General features: G+C 37.2%; 1 protein-coding gene across 3 annotated transcripts; it reads left to right on the top strand.

Annotated features, from left to right (window-relative positions):
• The first annotated feature begins 554 nt into the window (after positions 1-554).
• Positions 555-19,808, top strand: ankar (ankyrin and armadillo repeat containing). 3 transcript variants are annotated; one of them, XM_067444333.1, is made up of 23 exons: positions 555-1,231; positions 1,583-2,020; positions 2,113-2,276; positions 4,422-4,534; positions 4,623-4,803; positions 4,891-5,113; positions 5,206-5,244; positions 6,075-6,276; positions 6,936-7,144; positions 9,707-9,811; positions 11,135-11,382; positions 12,517-12,685; positions 12,809-13,050; positions 14,253-14,406; positions 15,040-15,201; positions 15,299-15,405; positions 15,505-15,627; positions 15,705-15,863; positions 18,371-18,488; positions 18,985-19,094; positions 19,216-19,412; positions 19,504-19,550; positions 19,655-19,808. In XM_067444333.1, the coding sequence occupies exons 1-23, from the start codon at positions 664-666 to the stop codon at positions 19,801-19,803; spliced, it is 4,227 nt and encodes a 1,408-aa protein (XP_067300434.1). In that variant the 5' UTR covers positions 555-663; the 3' UTR covers positions 19,804-19,808. The 3 variants fall into 3 exon arrangements, with proteins under 3 accessions (XP_067300434.1, XP_067300436.1, XP_067300435.1); XM_067444335.1 differs by lacking the exon at positions 19,216-19,412 and having other exon boundaries at positions 19,655-19,790; XM_067444334.1 differs by lacking the exon at positions 19,216-19,412 and having other exon boundaries at positions 19,504-19,797.
• The last annotated feature ends 64 nt before the right edge of the window (positions 19,809-19,872 follow it).

The following is a 19,872-nucleotide window of genomic DNA, read 5'->3' as shown; positions in this document are numbered from 1 at the left end:
ATATTCATTTACAGTACATTCAAAAAAATCTAAATCCCTGCCAATACAAAATCCCCCAGATTACTATTACATTTTATTACATTTTGAGAAAATTATTACATTATGAACATTTTATTACAATAATAATTTAATACTTTTTACATAATGTGCAGTTATTACATTATGAGTTGCTACAACCGTTTTAAGGAGTGACGTTTAAAAATATCATAAAAAAACAATTAAATAACAAATTTTAAAATCATTTATAACAAGAGTAATTTCATTCTTCCATTATTAAAGAAAATTGATGTCTTAGTTTGATGTTACTGTGTTAGATGGATTTATATAGGTAAACTAATGCCGTGCATACTTGCTTTTGGACATATATCATAATTTTTATATTTTCTTTCTATATATTGTTTTTAGTGTGTTTATTAATGTGCACGGTCCCTGTTAGTTGAATAATAATAATAAAAATACTGACCCACCATATTTATGAGCCAGCCGCGAAAGCGTGCAACAGCACCATCTATTGGTTGATCTGAAGAGTTGCAGAACCGTCACTATGCGTGACTGGTTGCTAAGAGCAACGCTGTTCAAAAGCACACATTTCAGCGGACAGCTCAATCTTTTGAGGTGAACATTAATGGTCTGTATCTGAAAAACAAAACGAATGAAGTTTTGATGGAGAACCCATCCGACCAGAGCAGCGAAAGTGCTGTTCGTGCTGCGTTGAACGCTCAGTCTTTACTGCAGAAATATGACCGCAGGGAACTTCAAGAACTGCTCAGCCTGATCTCTTGTAACTGGCTGCTCAGTGGTGGTGAAGAACACAACCAGCCTGTGGATGCACCTCCCGGCATCATCAGACAAATGAGGAACATCTTAGCTCCCAACATAATAATTCTGGCTCCCTTTGACTCAGGTTTGCCTCTGGATTACAAAGTGGTTCACCAGATTGTGAGGGAGCTGACTGTGGGAATATATGGTTTTAACCAAGTTCCCGTAATCAGTCTGGTACCCAACTATGACCAGAGCTCCACTTGCCAGTTACCACCAGCATATTACGATACAAAAGTCGGTCAGATACTAATAAACATAGACTATACCATAAAGGCTCTCTGGCACGGGAGTTACATTTCTAGAGAAAAACGCATGCGCTTCTCTGAGTTATGGAGATCCATCATGGCCGTGGATTCAGATGGTGTACCTCAAACAAAGAAAGATGTGCTTGAAGAATTCCTAAATGCAGGTGAGACATCAATTCTTTCGATCCAGAACAGCCAAAGTAAGGTGTGAAAGTAATAATGTAATTTGTTGGCCATCATAATTAAGCTAAATACATCTAGAACTAAAATGGTAAGTTGGTAAGGTTGTACTCTGGGTTCGGGCCAAATTCCGAGCCAGCCATCAGCACGACAAAAACGTAACGCTGTAATCTTTACTCTATTTAATTTGATGTAAGTGTGAATTACTGAAAAAGAAAAATGGCAGATGTACTTAGAGGTTTTTGCATCCGAAGTATTCAAATATTTCTGAAATTTGAATAAAAACTATAATGGCATTGCAGTGATACTAAAATAATGTGATCTTCTCTCACTAGGTTTAACAGACATCTCAGATGATCCATGTTATCAGGACATTTATAAGGAGAACGTAGATGTAGACCCAACCTATGAACCCAACAGCGCAGACGAGGAGAATCTCTTCTCACAATACTCAGAAAGCATCCTGATCAAGATGAGCGCCTACCTGACCTCTGTCCGCCAGCACCAAAATCTCTTTGTGTTTGAGGGTTCTCACAGCCTGTCCAATGCGGTCCGACTCACAGAGGACAACATTGATCTGGCCACCTACCAGAGGCTACAGAAAAGACTGTCTGACCACATTATCCCGGTAAGAAAGCACCTTGAGAGGAATGCAGAAGTCTCCAGAGACCTCGCCTACCTGAAACTCATCACGTTCCTGGTGCCCTTGCTGATATCTTTGAGGAAAAAGATGTTAATTCCTAATCTGTCTCAAATGCTCCCACCTTTGTCAGGTTTGCCTTTTGTTTTGATTGCCATCACTGCCATGCCTGATAAATATGTGAATGCACTGACATTGGTTAAAGACTATCTTTTTTGCTTAAAGATGACCAGCTGAAAACAGAAAGAGAGGTTCCTCCACATCTTCTCGGACCAGAATTTGCCTGCAAGCACTTTCCACAAAAGCAAGATCAGTATTTTCACCTTCACGGAGGGATTGAATTTGATGTGGGCACTCCTCCTCTTGATGACATCACTGAGGAAACGAAGGTGAGATATGAGTCTAGGGCCGTTTCAGTTTTTTTAAAAAAATGCACAGTTTATGGAATCCCCTAGAATTTATTTAATTGTTTGTTTATAAGTAAATAATAAATATGACATTACGGCCTGGTTTCACAAACAGGGTTTAGATAAAGCCAGGATTAGGCTTTATCTAAATTAATAGTAATAGTAAGGCTTGGACCAAATGTTGGTACCCTAAAGCACAAGACAATGGTGACACCAGAATAAAAATATGAAGGTGAAAAGATGCTTGTACTCTGTCACTGACTAGATATATTTAAAGCAACACTGTGTGATATTTTCCCCCATCTAGCGGTGAAAAGGTATATGACCATCCAGTGAGTTTCTGTTCCTCTACATTCTGATTTCGTTTTAACTCCTACGGTGGCCAATTTAGTCCAAGATTAACATGGCAATCCCCCTCTTCACATTCGACACGGTGCCATCGAGTGTTAAAACGCGAAAGGCGAAGCTTGAATTTACGGGTATGTCCCTCTTTGGCTAATGTACTTTCAAGATGGAGCGGCAACATGGCGGCCGGCATTCTAACCCCTCATCCCGTATGTATTTTCAATGCCATATTATAAACTTACGAGAATACTTTATTATTTGAAAGAAGTAAATATACGGTACATTAATGAGCACATATTTTTGAAAGAACTAAGTGTTTTTAGCTAAGAATAAACTAAAAAAGTTACACAGTGTAGCTTTAAAATTATGCAGGCCACTTTTTACTGGTAACAAGACATGAGTCGGAGTTACAGTATATTAATAAATTATCAGGACCCACAAATATTCCCCCATTGCATTATTATACATTATATTCAACATTATATATAATCTAGTACTGACACTAAATTAAAACTCTGTGAACTTGAATATTGTCACTATCCATGACACATATTGCATTTTTATACTGTGATATATTGTGACGTGATATATTGTTACACCCTTAGCACCGACATATTTTAAGATATGCCAGTACAAGTAACACCTCAGACATGCATTTTAGTCTGGGACTAGACTTAAGCCTTGTCTATGAAACCAGAGGAATAATAATAATAATAATAATAATAATAATAATAATAATATTTAATTGCATGTAGTCAATATTAAATAGAATAATAATTATTGTTATTCTATTTATTTGCATATATGCAAATAAATATAGCGATAATAAGAATCAAGTAATAATAATATTTCATATCGCATATATGCAACTAATTTTAATTATAATAAATTTAAAATCATCAGTAGGCTACAAATGAAGGGTTAGTTCAACCAAAAATGAAAATGGTTCAAGAACAGAACAGTCGCTGCCATTATAAAGCTTGGATTAGCCAGGACATTTTTTGAATATAAATATAGATTTTATATAGATTGTATTTGTCTGAAAGAAAATTATACACTTAGGATGACTTGAGGGTGATTAAATCATGGGCTAATTTTCACTTTTGGGTGGACAACTAACCCTTTAAATATATCATTACCTTGTAATATAAATTAATTTCTGTATTGTTAGGTGAAATAAATATTTAATTTGAAAAGTATCAGATGTTGATATGTATGTTAAGGCTGCAACATACTCCGCAAGAACAGAGAAAAAAGTTCTCGCTCCCAGGGCTGCGATTTGTTCTCGCAGCCCTGGTTTGGGAGTTCTCGCTGCTTGTTCTCGACACATCGCCTGAGCAGAACTTTTTTCTTGCGGGTGTCCGAGAACCGAGTGATTGGTCATCCATTTAAACTGGGCGTGGTCAATGCGGAGAAACAGATGATCGGCACCTGCTTTTCTCGTGAAGTATGGAATGTACTGCCAGAAAGAACTTTGTTCTTGTTCTTGCCACCTCGAGAAAACAAACAAATTTCTTTCTTCTTGCAGAGTAAGTTCCAAGCTTTAGGGAATTACATAGATGTTTAAGGCAGAGGTCTTCAATCCTGCTCCAACCCTAATCAATCAAAGACATGTGAAGCTAATCAAGCCCTTTAGGATCAATTCTTGAAAATACACAGGCAGGTGTGCTGAAGCAGGCTGGAAATAAACTTGGCAGGCAGTGGGGACCCAGGAGCAGGCTTGAAGACGTCTGGTTTACGGTATTAAATTGATATCATATATTTTTTCCTTTTCTTGTGTAGGTGGCTTTCAAAACTCTGGAAACTCAAGCAGCCAATTACCTGTATGAGTTGCTTCGTCAGGACTCTTACAAAACACAGTTTCCAATTCCACTCAGTGAGATTGAAGGGAAAAGGTCAGCACTTCTGTCACAAATTGGTTGCAATAATGAAGAGAAAAGTATATAAATGCAGCAGTATCTAACTTGCATTGGTGTTTTGCAGCTATAATGTAATCTCCATTGAGTTAGAATCACTTTATCCCCAACACAACATGGTTCAGTGGTGGGGGGCTTTAAACGCTTCCATCAAAACCCTCAAAGGGAAGAGACTGCCCTTGACGGACATTGAGCTACACGAGCAGTTCAAGAAAACATTTGGTTGCACAAAAGCTATAAAGTGCAAGGTGATACATGACAATAAATAGGTTTCAGAGTACCTCCATGTACATACACACTCAGTATTTAAACATCAAAATGTGTTTGCAACTCAGAATGTGGCATTTGGGCTGAAATCAGCTGCAGAGAGAGGACTGTGTGCAGCGTTTCACTCGCTAAGTCGCAAGAACCCGGCATCCCACCTGCATGCTCTTGATGAGCAGGGTCTCTCTCTGCTTCATCACGCTGCAGCCAACAACCAATCACACATCATCCTTCAGCTCGCTGCAGCAGGAATCAATCTCAACCAGACACGAAGTGAGAGATTCACTAACACAGGTCAGCACATCAGACTCTACTAATGTGCAGCTGCGGTTAAAAGCTTAGACATTTCCACATATTCTTACAGTATTTTTTTTTTTAATTGGCAGGAAAACAAGGTGTTGGAGGTCCATTTATAGAAGGAGCTGGTAAGGGTCTTATTCTGGAAACTCCTGAAAGAGACAAAAACAGATGTAACCAATATTAATATTTAATTTGATATAATAATCAGTTTTATTTATTAAAAGATTAGTTTACTTTAAAATGAAAATTAGCCCATGATTTACTCACCCTAAAGCCACCCTAGGTGTATATGACGTTGTTCTTTCTGACGAACACAATCTGAGTTACAGTATAATAATAAATATCCTGGCTCTTCCAACAAGCTTAATAATGACAGTGAACAGGGCTCACAAGTTTGAAGCTCAAAAAGTGCATCCACCCATAATAAACAGAGTTAATAATGGCTGTCTGAAGCAAATTTATGGGCTTTTGTAAGAAAATATCCACATGTAACATTATAAAGTGAAATATCTAGCTTCCACCTGATTATTTATTACTTTATGGTCCACTTTAGACATTCTCTTGACTATAAGTAACATTTCACCTACATGCCTAGCAGCCATTGTAGTATTAGCAACCTGTCTGCTTAGTATCTGCTAAATCTTTATTGTGATGCTCCCCAACAGCTATTTTACTGAATATAAGTACATTTGCAAGTACATATCAGCTTATTTTACTAACCCTAACAGTCTACTAATATTCTAATGAGAGTTAGTTGACATGTAGGCTCTACATTATAGTCAACAGAATATTTAAAGGGGACCGACCAAAATAAAGTGTAACAGCTTTATTAAGTGACAGTACAAGATCACTTCAAAAAGCTAAACTGATGAAGTTGATGTTTGGCATCAGTGATATAAAACCTAGAATAGTGTGTGTACAGATGCCATGGGTAACTTATTTCCCCTCCTTTTAGGGCTCGCACCAATACACCTCACTGCACAATGTGGCTCCCTTGAATCCTTAAACTGTCTTCTGGCACTGCGAGCAGACTACAAACTTGTGGATAAGAGAGGCTGGATGGCTATTCATTTTGCAGCCTTCTATGGCCAGGCTGCATGTATTCAAGCTCTATGCAGGAAAGACCCTACCTTACTGGAGATAAAAACCTCTGCTGAGTATGTGATATATTTTAGCAATAGATTGATTGCAAAGATGTGTATATTTATGTATATTTTTATTCCGCCATCTATTTAAAAAAAAAAATTAGTCTCAGTTCTAGTCCTTTGTCAAATGTGCTTTTTAGTTTTAGAAAATGCATTTTTACTGCAATGATAATCCTGGTTGTTTGGCTCAAAAATTTTAATCACAATAATTGTCATTTGAGAAATGTATTTTTACATTACATCAAAATTGTTGCACTTTCACACATGAGCACAAATCAAGACAATGTGTCGACCCATACGCATGGTTTATTCTATCTTATCTAGTTGCATTATTTATTATAGGCTATTTCATATAGACTAGGTAATGAAAAAATGTGAAACTTCTCTAAAAAAAAATGTAAACAGTTAAATTCCACATTACTTGAATGTTTTTCTATTAAAACAACAAAAGACAATGCAATAAAGCGTGCGTGCATATGGTTTCCAGATTGCAAAGTTTCAGTAAACCACCGGATTGAATATCCTTGTTGAATAAATGAATAATTTTCTTTCAATCTCACTGACAAAATAATATTAAACAGAAGTGTATGCATATAGTTAATAGGGGTTCTTTCATTATAATGATCAGAAACAGTTTTTTTTAGAGATGCATGATGATGTGTATTTTACAGGTATGGTCGTTCACCGCTCTTATTGTCAGCGACCTCTGGTTCATTGGAAGCTCTGGACGTCCTGTTGTCCACTGGGGCAAACTGGAGAGAAGAAGACAGTAAAGGCAACAACGCTGTCCACCTGGCAGCACTTTATTTTCACACAAATGTCCTTAGACACCTCATTCAGCTGAACTTGGATGGGCTTCCTGTGTGGAAGATTCTTGTCGGTATGATATGGTAGCAGATTTTTGTGATTTTTATTTTATTTTATTATTATTTTTATTTGTATTATTTGAGAAAAATGTATAAATTACAAAGCTAGAATAACATAATTAAAAATATTAAAAATAGCATAAACTAAACATAAACACATAAGTACAGTAAATAACACTTAAGGGAAAATTTAAAGGAACATACAAGTAAAGTAAACCATGACAGCAGATTATCACATTGACAAACCAATTTAAAAATTACTTTTATGGGCTATATTACTCCAATAGGTAACCTTATGTATTCCAGCCCCATTAATCTTCACAGTGCTGCAGCATTTAAGGTCCATGTCAGGTGTAAACCATTGCTGTAATATTGTTTTTTTTTAGCAGCAGCAGTGAGCAACGAATGATCCAGGCCAAACTATTTGAAGTTTAGCACTTGAAGTACAAACCCGATTCCAAACAAGTTGTGACACTGGACAAATTGTGCATAAAAAGGAATGCAATAATTTACAAATCTCATAAACTTATATTGTATTGTAAATAGAATATAGATAACATATCAAATGTTGAAAGTGAGACATTTTGAAATGTCATGCCAAATATTGGCTCATTTTGGATTTCATGAGAGCTACACATTCCAAAATTTTTGGGACAGGTCGCAATTAGAGGCCGGAAAAGTTAAATGTATATATAAGGAACAGCTGGAGGACTAATTTGCAACTTTTTAGATCAATTGGCAACATGAGAGTGGCAGTGTCTCTCAGAAGTCAAGATGGGCAGAGGATCACCAATTCCCCCATGCTGCGGCGAAAAATAGTACAGCAATATCAGAAAGGAATTTCTCTGAGAAAAAATGCAAAGAGTTTGAAGTTATCATCATCTACAGTGCATAATATAGATTCAGAGAATCTGTAACAATCTCTGTACGTTAGGCTCAAGGCCGGAAAACCCTACTGGATGCCTGTGATCTTCTGGCCCTTAGACGGCACTGCATCACATGCAAGAATGCTACTGTGATGGAAATCACAACATGGGCTCAGGAATACTTCCAGAAAACATTGTCTGTGAACACAATCCACCGTGCCATTCGCTGTTGACGGCTAAAACTCTTTAGGTAAAAAAAAAAGCCATATCTAAACATAATCCAGAAGCGCAGGTGTTTTCTTTGGACCAAGGCTCCTTTAAAATGGACTATGGAAAACTGTTCTGGGTCAGACAAATCAAAATTTGAAGTTCTTTTGTGAAAACTGTGACGCCATGTCATCCGGATTAAAGAGGACAAGGACAACCCAAGTTGTTATCAGCGCTCAGTTCAGAAGCCTGCATCTCTGATGGTATGGGGTTACATGAGTGTGTGTGGCATGGGCAGCTTACACATCTGGAAAGGCACCATCAATGCTGAAAGGTATGTAACATATGCTCCCATCCAGACGTCGTCTCTTTCAGGGAAGACCTTGCATTTTCCAACATGTAATTGATGCAGTATGTGGTCTGGCATTGACTGCGTAGAAGAAGGATCCGGGTACTGAAATGGCCAGCCTGCAGTCCATGTTTTTCACCCGTAGAAAACATTTGGCGCATCATAAAAAGGAAGGAAGATGCAACAAAGACCTAAGACAGTTGAGCAACTAGAAGCCTGTATTAGACAAGAATGGGACAACATTCCTATTACTAAACTTGAGCAACTTGTTAAGTTATAAAAAGAAGAGGGGATGCCACACAGTGGTAAACATGTCATTGTCCCAACTTTTTTGAGACGTGTTGATGCCATGAAATTTAAAATCAACTTATCTTTCCCTTAAAATTATACATTTTCTCAGTTTAATCATTTGTCATCTGTGTTGTATTCTGAATAAAATATTGGAACTTCTACATCATTTTTATTCACAATTTGTACAGTGTGCTAACTTTTTGGAAGCAGGTTTGTACGTTTCCAGAAATTTGCAAAAATGTACCTTTAAATAAGTATAACGCACAGCAATTACGATTTGATGAGTTTCACCAAGTGTCGCTTGTATGGAGTACAATATATTTTGTGTACAGTTTTGAAATTAATAAGACTGTGGGTTTTGTAGCAGTTTTAAAATGTGTCTTCCAAATTTCCACCAGTCATACTGTTATTAAATGTAGAAATATGTATAATATCATGCATTAAAGTGATTTTATAAAGTTTCTATAGACTTTTCTTCCCTATTGTGACGTATATCCGGGTGAAATGGCTTCTTGAACAAGAAATGTAGGGTGAAAGAATGTAGGGTAGGACTTGATTTTTTTACATTGGGAACTGATTGGATGGTTGTGGTTTGCCATTGCTGTGATCTTATTTGAGTGACAGGTTGCCCCGCCCTCTCGCCAGTCAACACACAACCAGAGAAAAAAAACTGTGTGTTAAAACTTACAAATAAGTTTTAACACACCTCATTCTTTATCATTACCATATTTCACATTGTAGATGCGTATAGCAAAATATTTATTTAAATGAATAGGGCCAAATAATTAATTAAATGTGTATATCTATATTTTAAATGTGTGATTGTGCTAATGATTTACCTGATCCCCATCTTTTTTCGCCAGAAATGATCCAGAGTGAGGACCCCAGGCGGTTGGAGATGGCCCTGAGGTGTCTTGAGGCTCTTTGTGTAAACACTGAGTCCGCCTGTGAAGACATAATGGAAGCAGGTAGATACATATAGACTTGATTATCTTGTAAATTTAAGACGGCAACTTATTTTATACCATTTGATAGGCCTATATAACTTTGTATAGTTGTTGCTTTATGTTTGTGTAATAATAAATCATGTTACAATGCTAAATGTTACAACAATGGTTCTCAACTGGTAGGTTGTGGCCCAAAAATGGGTCATAAGTCTGTTCCGACTAGGGGTGTAACAATCATGATTCATGACACAATATATCACACAATACAAAAATGCAACATTTATTGTGGATAGGGTTATGTATAATATGTATAGTTTACCCAAAATTAATGTTTAGACAGATTTAATATAGCATTAGATATGACAATGGTGCTTCAAAAATGGCACACCCAGAAGGTCATATATTTGAGCGTCCAAGTTTATTAATTATTGTTAAAAAAAAATTAAATGCATTATTATATATTGTGATGTAATACACTATTTAAAATGTTTTAAATGTATGTATGGCATGAAGACGACAAATGTAATTCTAACACAAAGCTTAATGAATATATATTTTAAACAAATAACTTAAAAAAAAACTAAACCTAAATGTGACTCATATGAGTTAGATTTTTCTTTTAATTTGTTAAAAAATGGTTACACTCCTAGTTCTGACATCAGGAAAAAAGAGCTACGTGTTAATATCTCAAAATGAATATTTCATAGTTAATATTTCTCATATTCAGCAACCTAACACAAAAGGGATTAAAGGGATAATTAGCCTAAAAACTAAAATTCTATCATTAATTACTTACCCTCATGTCATTCCAAATGACTTGTTCGTCTTTGGAACACAAATGAAGAACGTTTTGTTTTCCAAATATGAAGAAAAGTCACATGGGTTTGGAGCGACATGAGGGTGAGTAATTAATAACATAATTAATAATTTTGGGTGAACTAATAACCCTTTAAGCTCTTTTTTTACACCTTCGTAAGATAAACAACATTGGCACTGTGTATTTGGCACTTGAAAAATATCTGGTTTCTGAAGCAAAAACCAGTTGATAGCCACTGGGATATAAGAATGGAAAATGTTAAGCCCAATTCACACTGCACTGACAGACAGCATCCAACAGCAACTGAGACTTTGTCAGGTTTTGTTGGATCAGTGTGTTACCTCTGGCGTTGGTCAGCTTACGGTTGAATGTGTTGAAGTGGTGTTTGTTGGGACATGGAATGTCTGAGAGGTGACATACTGTAATCTGGTGATTGTCCACATTGGTCGCCATTTGTCGTTGCAATGTGAAGTGGCCTTTAGATGACTGCATTATGTTCCTGCCTAATATTAGTCACTCCACTGCAGGAGATATTCCAGTGCTGGTGGGCCTCCTTGGTTCAGACAGACAGGTTGTGCAGTGCATGGCTACAGCTGTGCTGTGTCAAATGTCAGAGAATGCGGAAGTCTGTGAAGATCTGGTGCATCATGGTGCCGTACCGGTGGTGATCAAGCTCCTCAGTGGCCATCAGCCTGAGCTGCACTCTCGCTGTGCGGTTTTACTAGCAGATCTGGCTGGACACAGCGAGCAGCACCAAAGCCTCATTGCTCAGCTGGTGAGCCAAGATACTTTTTATGCTATCCGTTCACATCTAAAGTTCCTAAACGTATGCATTGGTGGTGAAAAGTTTGGATAATGAAGTGTATTAATATATTAATGTTTCTGAAGTGTACTCTGCTTACCAAGGCTGCATTTGATCAAAAATACAGTAAAAACAATGAAATATTATTACATTTTAAAATAACTGTTTTATAATGTAATTTGTGACCCTGGACCTCAAAACCAGTCATAAGGGTAAAACAATTTTTTTTTTTTTTTATTGAGATTTATACATCCTCAGTTGAATAAATAAGCTTTTCATTGATGTATAGTTTGTTAGGATAGGACGGAAAATCTGGAATATGAGGGTGCAGAAATATTGAGAAAATTGCCTTTAAAGTTGTCCAAATGAAGTCCATAAAAATGCATTTAACTACTTATAATATATTTAGTTTATATACATTTACAGTAGGAAATTTACAAAAGATCTTCATGGGACATGATCTTTACTTAATAACCTAATGATTTTTGGCATTAAAGCAACACTGTGTAATATTTTCCCCCATCTAGCAGTGAAAAGGTATATGACCATCCAGTGAATATAAGTTTCTTTTCCTCTCAATTCCGATTTCGTTTTAACTCCTACGGTGGCCAGTTTATTCCAAGATTAACATGGCAATCCCCCTCTTCACATTCGACAAGGTGCCATCGAGTGTTTAAACGCGAAAGGCGAAGTTTGAATTTATGGAAATGTCCCTCTTTGGCTAATGTACTTTCAAGATGGAGGGGCAACATGGCGACCGGCGTTCGAACCCCTCACCCGTATGTATTTTCAATGGCATATTATAAACTTACGAGAATACTTTATTACTTGAAAGAAGTAAATATACATTAATGAGCACATATATTTTTTAAAGAAGTAAATGTTTTAGCTAAGAATAAACTAAAAAAGTTACACAGTGTAACTTTAAGTAAAAATCGATCATTTTAAAATGTATTGGTGAATATACCCAAAATACCCATGAAACTTATGACTGATTTTGTAGTCCAGGGTCACATTTATTCCTGTGATGGCAATATATATATATATATATATATATATATATATAATATATATATATATTTTTTTATTATTTTATACAAAAAACAGGGTGGGGTGACCCTAGTAGTGAAGCTCCTGACCTCTGACCTCCAAGATGTGCTAGTAAATGCTGTCAGGTGCATACGTACACTATGCGTCCAAAGCCCGTGCAACCAAACCGCTGTTGCACACGCTGGAGGAGTTCCACATCTCATCGAATTCCTGTCTGTGAACTCAGGTAGTGTTTCCGGAAAAATGCAGTAATGGATCAGAACAAATGTCTGTTAAAATAATAGATCATTCAAAAATAAAAATCATGCCATTGTTGTTCCAAACCTTTATGCTTTATTTTTTCTGACAGAAGTACTGCAGGAAGAGGCTTGCTTGGCCCTTGCAGAGCTGGCTCGAGGACACAAGGAGAACCAGGAGCTCATATGTGAGACAGGAGGGGTTGGTGCCCTGGTGCAAACCCTGCGAGAGAGGAATATATCTGTTAAGGTCAAGGCGGCCACAGCCCTTGAATCAATAGCCAGTCACAATCCTGCCATACAGCAGTGCTTCCTCAGGCAGTCGGCTGCTAACTATCTTTTACAACTTTTAAAGGTAATGCAATTGCAGCTTTATCACGTTATTCGCACCTCTTTTGCACAATACTGCCTCTGGGTAACTAAGCCTGTTCTTCACTTTGCAGACACATACATTAAACATTAATAACGCAAGAATGACTTAGAGTAAATCCATACAAAGCTTTTTTTCTGGTATTGCAGTTTTCTGTTTATTTGGAATGGTGCATCTTTTTGGCTCTGAAAAAATGCCATCAAAAAGATTTCCCTCAAAATGTGACTTGCATTTATTAGTGCATAAACTATGTAGAGTCACATAAATTATTGTGAGCATTTATGATGAATTACTTTAATGTTTTTGTTACTTAGGAGGAAAATTTTTCAACAGTGAAATGGGTATTGTAGCCCATATTGTGCATATTGTTTTTTAAGCACTTTCAAACACTACTTTAAATAATATGAATATATTTATATATTATAATAATATTTATTATAATGAATAGAAACCTTTGAATGGTTTTCTAAAAATATGTTTTTAAATATTGTTTTTTGATTTTAGTAATGAGGTCCATTTCATGGAATAAAAGTATAATTTTAATACAAATGTAAATACAAATAAAAACATTATAATACATCAACATTGCTTTCATGATGTGAGCAATATAGTATTCATTTTACAATGTTAACCCTGTAAAGTCTGACATATGAAATAATAGTTAGACAGTTTTTTTCATTGAACATTTATTGAACCTTTAGACAGAATATAATAGGAAATAAATAAAAAAATGCATGTTTTTATATGGCTCAAATAGTATGATATAGTGAGAATTTGGATCTAATATTTGAAAGAAAAAAACCCACCCTTAATCCCAAAACTGAGCAAAAATATGAAACTTTGCTGATATTTATATGGCCAAAAAGTAAGACATAATATATTGTTACCTTGTAATGCAAATCAATGAGACATTTATATTCTTATAGCAGACCACGTACATAAAATGCATATAAATAAAATATGTTTTAGTAAGATGTTATTTAAATGTTTAGTTTTATGATCAAAGCACTGTAGTTTTTATTGTGGGGGGCAAAACATATAAAGCAATCCAATACAATGATGATTGACAGATGCACAAATAAAGCCTGATTTGATACTCACATTTTAATATTCTTTTTGTAATATTCTTTTTTTGCAAGTCCACCCATGGCACAGTAAACTCTTTCTGAACTTCACCCTGTGTTCAGGTGTTCCAGCTGGACGTGCGGGAACAGGGTGCAACATCTCTGTGGGCCCTGGCCGGACAAACTCTGAAGCAACAGAAACTCATGGCACAGCAGATGGGCTATCCTGTCATCCTTGACCTTCTTCTGTCCTCTTCAGACAAAATGCAATACGTGGGTAAGGCCAGATACAAATTGGTCTCATTATACACCGTCCCAAAAGACATCACCCAGTTCCATCCGACCAATCAGTCACCCATGAATGTAAGTAACACTCTTGCTGCAAAGCTGTCGTCCAGACAGAAGAAGCACCAAATGCAATAAAAACAGCTTCCCATTGACTACCTGTTGACAGGCACTGGATAAACTGAGCAGATTGACTGCCTAAGCTTCTCCTTGTCACTGACAGAACAGGTCCGGTCCAGCGGGTAAGCGGCCAGCACTTCCTGTCTTGAGACAGCACCGATCTGTTAGACTCATAAGACAGGAAGGCATGCAAGTGGAATGTTATTCCCCCAGTGGGTTTCTCCGTAAACATCGCTTACAAGAGTGGCCCGTCTCTTGTATTGCTATTAGTGTTAAGCTATGACCCGATTACAGGCTGTGATTCCAAAAGTGCTTTCTCTTCAGTCAGGTGTTTGGATCGCATCTCCTCTGGATCGTCTGTTAAAACGTTTTGTAGGACAGATATTCCCTAAAAGTCTTTTTCAGACAGAACTGTCCGCACCTTTGTATCGTTACACATTTTGAACATTTGGGCAAATGATCCACCCCCCTGGTGAACGTTATCTACACGTATCTTGTTTCACAGGGTGCCGAGCGACGATAGCACTTAGCCGAGATAGTCATACCCATCAGGATGGCTTTTGCAATGAGAACGGGGTGCCGCCTTTGGTGCGTTTGCTTCGAGGGTCACGGACAGCACTGAAGACACTGCTCAGTGTCATCAAAGCCTTGGGTTGTTTGTGCATTGGTAATATCTCACACTTCTTCTTCCACTTGTTGTTTGTATTATTATAAAGGGCTCTGTTATAGCACAAATTATTAAACTTTTTGTTTTGTGGTTGCAGGAGTGGCGCTCAATACAAATAAAAACAGTCAAAAGATTATTTACAGAGAAAAGGCTATTCCTACGTTATTAGAGCTTCTAGAAACCCATGAATCTCTGGAGGTCAAGGTAAGAATTCAGAATTCAATTCAAGAATTCAGTTTTTTATTTTATACCCCCATCACCCTAAACAAGAAATTACATCATTGTGCTTTTAAATCACATTAGGTACAAGTAGCTCAGACTCTCGCCTGTGTGCTGATGGGGAACCAAAAACTCCAGAGGGAATTTTGGGAACAGGAGGACTTCTCTTATGAAATTGTCATGGAGCTCCTGAGGGTTGAAAACAAAGTACTTCAAATTTTATACCACATTAAACCTAGTTTAAAATCTATGTTTTACCCATATTTGTATAAATGTTCTTTCAGAACATTTGTCTGGATGCTGGACTTGCATTAACCCTGTTTGCATACAACAACAAAGCACAACAGAAGGCAATTCGACAAATGGGAGGAATTCCAATGAAGACATATGAGACTTTTTTGAATTCTGACAACGAGACCGAAAGAGTAAAAGCTGCATTTCAGGTAGTCAGAGTGTATACACAAATAATGTATTGAATACCTTTTAACAACATTACATCATAACATTTGTTCTGATTTTAAAACTCCAAAAGTAAAATTTAAAGTGCCCCAATTATGCTTATTATAAAGGCTCCTAAGTGATGTATTATTAACACATTTCAGGAGGAGCACGTTCAGATATTTAAACCTAATTAAAGGGGGGGTGAAATGCTGTTTCATGCATACTGATCTTTTTACACTGTTAAAGACTTGGAATCCCATACTAAACATAGACAAAGTTTCAAAAGTTAAGGTGGACGTTTGATGGGAGTATTTCTTTGTCAAAAATACTACTTCCGGTTAGTCATAAGTTTCGGCAAGTTTTTTGAGATCATGCGTCCCCATTGACGTTAGTGGGGGCGGAATTTCCTTGTATGGGCCTTACGGACAATTCTACCGGAAGCGCGTGAGAGAGAGCGAGGGAGAGAGCGAAAGCAACAGCCTACGCCCATCAAAGCGGGGCTTGTAGGATGCTGGACAGGTGACAATTACACATAGCACATAACAATGTCACCAAAAAAGTGGGTTTTTGGTTGCCAGACCAAGACAGTCCTGCACAGATTCGCCAAAAACCCCGCGTTAAGGCAACAGTGGATGTAATTTGCTTTTCCGGATCAGCAACTGAGTTGCGCGAATGTTTATATCTGTTCGCTGCATTTCGGTGCCGACTGTTTCACAAGGCCCAGCTCGACGCCGAATTTTCCCAATCGCCTAATGCTGAAGGATGGAGCAGTCCCAACGTTAGAAGGGTGAGTGAGACTGCTTTTAGTCCGCTTACTGTCTACACAAACCACGCGTAAACACACAAACACACGTGCACAACTGCACTTCCCACATGTACACCTTCAAAGACAAAAATACGACGATATAATTCAAGTATAAATATGTAAATAACACAAGCCGCTAAGCATATTATATAGTTAGTGTATAACTTGTAACTTACCACATAGAGACGTCCTGCTCTAGTCGTTTTTGCTGCTGCTCCTGTTCAACTGCAGCCTCTGGGTCTGATTCCGGATCATAGATGTATGGCTGTATCTGATTAAAAGCCATATTTTTATTTTGAATAAAGTTTTTTTCCGCTGTTAGGGATGACGCTCGACTCAACACACAGCGCGCTGCTGCACACGTCATTATTTAGCTCCGCTCACACGACACGCCCCCACCCGCTCGGCTTTTTTCGGAAAGACTCGGAACAGCGCATCTTTCTTATATAATTATTAAAAAAATAAAAACTTTTCGGAGATATGCAGGATGCAATGCTACTCTATAGGTACTCAAGATTGACATGACACTGACTGAAACTGAGTGTTTCACCCCCCCTTTAAACATGAGTGGAGCTCATTAAGCTAATCAATTTAATCAACAATAAGACCTCCTTTTGTTTTTTCTTAGCATCCCTCCATCACCCCATTTCCTCACTTTGATTTAATAACCTCTTAGACATCAACACAATCCTCTGGGGATACTCTGGGCTAGGGCCAAAATTCAGAGCCCGGAGCCCTTCCCCGGACCGCACGCCAAATATGCATAACTCTTTCTCTATTTAATTTGATGTAAGTGTGAACTCGTGAATTTTGTTTTGGAGGTCTCCTACAACAGGTTTACTTGCATCAAAGGTCAAACACTTTAATGTTCTCATTGTACATTACATTTGAATGATTCTTAAATTACTAGTAGAATGAATCAGTCTTTCTTAATCGCCGATTTGACCACTTCGATCCGAGCGCGAGTCCGATGATGAAACACTAGAAGAACTAGTTATTCAAAACGAACCTCCATCGCAAGTACATTTCGAGCAGGATGTTTCTCAGTGATACGCTTCTTATTTTGAGGTACATTGAGATGTTGCAGTTGTATTTCCTCACCATCAGCATTAACATGAGTATGTCCATCAGCAAACCCATGTGTACATTTCTCATTTATTGTGGCGCACATGTGGGAACTGTATAAACTGGGTACTTGCCCATCTTTCAAGAGAGAGCATTTTGTGAATCCCGCATTGAGCTCCGAGTAAAATGATGTTTGAGGGCGGATCAAGTTGTTTGCGAGTGGACAACATACAACATAAGTGAGCATTATGTACATTAAAATACATAATGTATTTTCTAGTGATGTAGAACTGTTACACAGTGGGATTCGAAATACAAACGACTCCTTTAGGTGGTTCAGAGTCGAATGTTTCTTATGGGATACAATAACTTTATCGTGCACTTTTGACTTTACAATTTTGCAGAATGTTCACATTCACAAACGGCACTGGATGAAAGGGAATATTTGAAAACAGTAATAGGGGCACTTTAAATAATAATAATAATAATAGAAAATTCTAAATTAATGTGATCACAGACATTGTATGTTCTCAACTAACAATTTAACATAGTAGAAAATTAGCAGACTGTATGCTTTTAATGAAAACCTGCAAAAAGCTGACAAAACAGTTAATTTTTAACACATCTTGTGTTTGACAGATAGTTGTGTTAGCCAGAGTACTTATTGGGTCAGATGAAGTGACTTTGATTTCAAGGGGAATCACGGATCTTGTTGAATTATTGCAGTCTGACCAATCCACCACTGTGGTCATTGCAGGTGAGAGGACTTGCTTATAAAAATAATACAAAGATGTGTACATCACCGTTCAAAAGTTTGGGGTTATTAAGATTTAATTAATCAAAAGTGACCATAACAATATTTTATAACTAATGTATAATGTTTATACAAATAAATGTATAAAAATATTAAGATTTCCACAACAAAATTAATAACATTGCTAATAATAAGATAAGCAAATCAGCATATCAGAATAATTTCTAAAGGATCATGTGACGCTGAACACTAGAGAAATGCTTTGGATCACATGTATAAATTACATTTTACAATTGATTAAAATAGAAAACAGATGTTTATAGTATTTTCAGGATATTACTGTTTTTGAGAAAATAAATGCAGCTTCGGTAAACACGAGACTTCTTTCAAAGAAGTCATAAAAAATAAAAAAAATCAGACCCCAAGCTTCTGAACGATAGTGTACATCAATAAAACGAGAAAATAATCTTGTGTAACGTTCCATCTTGTCTTATTCCAGCACAACTACTTGCTAGTCTGGCTCACATGAGAGCAGGTATTACTGATGCCATTGTCACCATGGGTGCTATAGAGCATCTCTCTGCCAATCTGGAATCAGAAGATGGAGAGGTAATGTTTAATTAGCTTATGTAAATTCAGTGTTTCCCAATCTATAAAAATAAGTGCTTAAAATTACATTCATAGGATTATAAAACTAAAATAAAATACTTTCTCCCTACCTACATTTTAGGTTCGAACAGCTTGTGCAAGTGCTCTGGGCTACCTGACCTCTAATCGCTTTGCTCATAGACAGCTTCTGTCAAAATGTAGAAAAAAACCTCACATATATGACCTCCTAAAGAAGAATCTAGCACAAGATGCCAGAATATCGCATTATTTTACAGAAGAGTTTGAAAGACAGAGAAGAATAGGGTTTCCGTCCCTCAGGTGCTTTACATTTCGTCAGGATGTCACTGAATATGAGGCCTTTGATAATTCACAAGCATAATTTGTTTTCTTTCTGTTTTCTCCATTGCAGTTTGGAGATAAATGGCGGCCCTCCTGTGCCTCACCGTGATAATAAAGGTATTTCAATTGACTTGTGTATGACAGAGAAATATTGTGATGCTGGCTAAAGCGAAGAGGGATATCTCACATACAGCTGTTTGCACTATACAACTTCTCACCAGGACTGTCAAAGAGACTGAATGCTAGGTGTAGACGGTCAGCAGTCAGTGAGAGAGAAACATCAGCTCCGTTGCCGCACCATATAAGACAGAGGGCCAGAACCGCAAACCCCAGAGTCAAAGCGGGACAGTCGTCCTGCCACGGTCCCTAACCACTGAGGTTAAATGAAAGGTCAAGAACTCTGGCACAGCTATTCACACCAAAACGTGATGGAAGAAAA

The sequence above is a fragment of the Pseudorasbora parva genome, chromosome 5 (assembly GCF_024679245.1).
Source record: "Pseudorasbora parva isolate DD20220531a chromosome 5, ASM2467924v1, whole genome shotgun sequence".
NCBI lineage: Eukaryota > Metazoa > Chordata > Actinopteri > Cypriniformes > Gobionidae > Pseudorasbora > Pseudorasbora parva.
The sequence above is the reverse complement of the archived record's forward strand: the minus strand, read 5'-3'. Positions and strand labels throughout refer to the sequence as shown.

Coding starts and splice junctions, on each gene's coding strand:
- ankar (XM_067444333.1), top strand. CDS start 664: ATGGAGAACCCATCCGACCAGAGCAGCGAAAGTGCTGTTCGTGCTGCG. Junction 5,245..6,074: donor TCCATTTATAGAAGGAGCTG/GTAAGGGTCTTA, acceptor CCCTCCTTTTAG/GGCTCGCACCAATACACCTC. Junction 19,413..19,503: donor ATAGGGTTTCCGTCCCTCAG/GTGCTTTACATT, acceptor TCTCCATTGCAG/TTTGGAGATAAATGGCGGCC.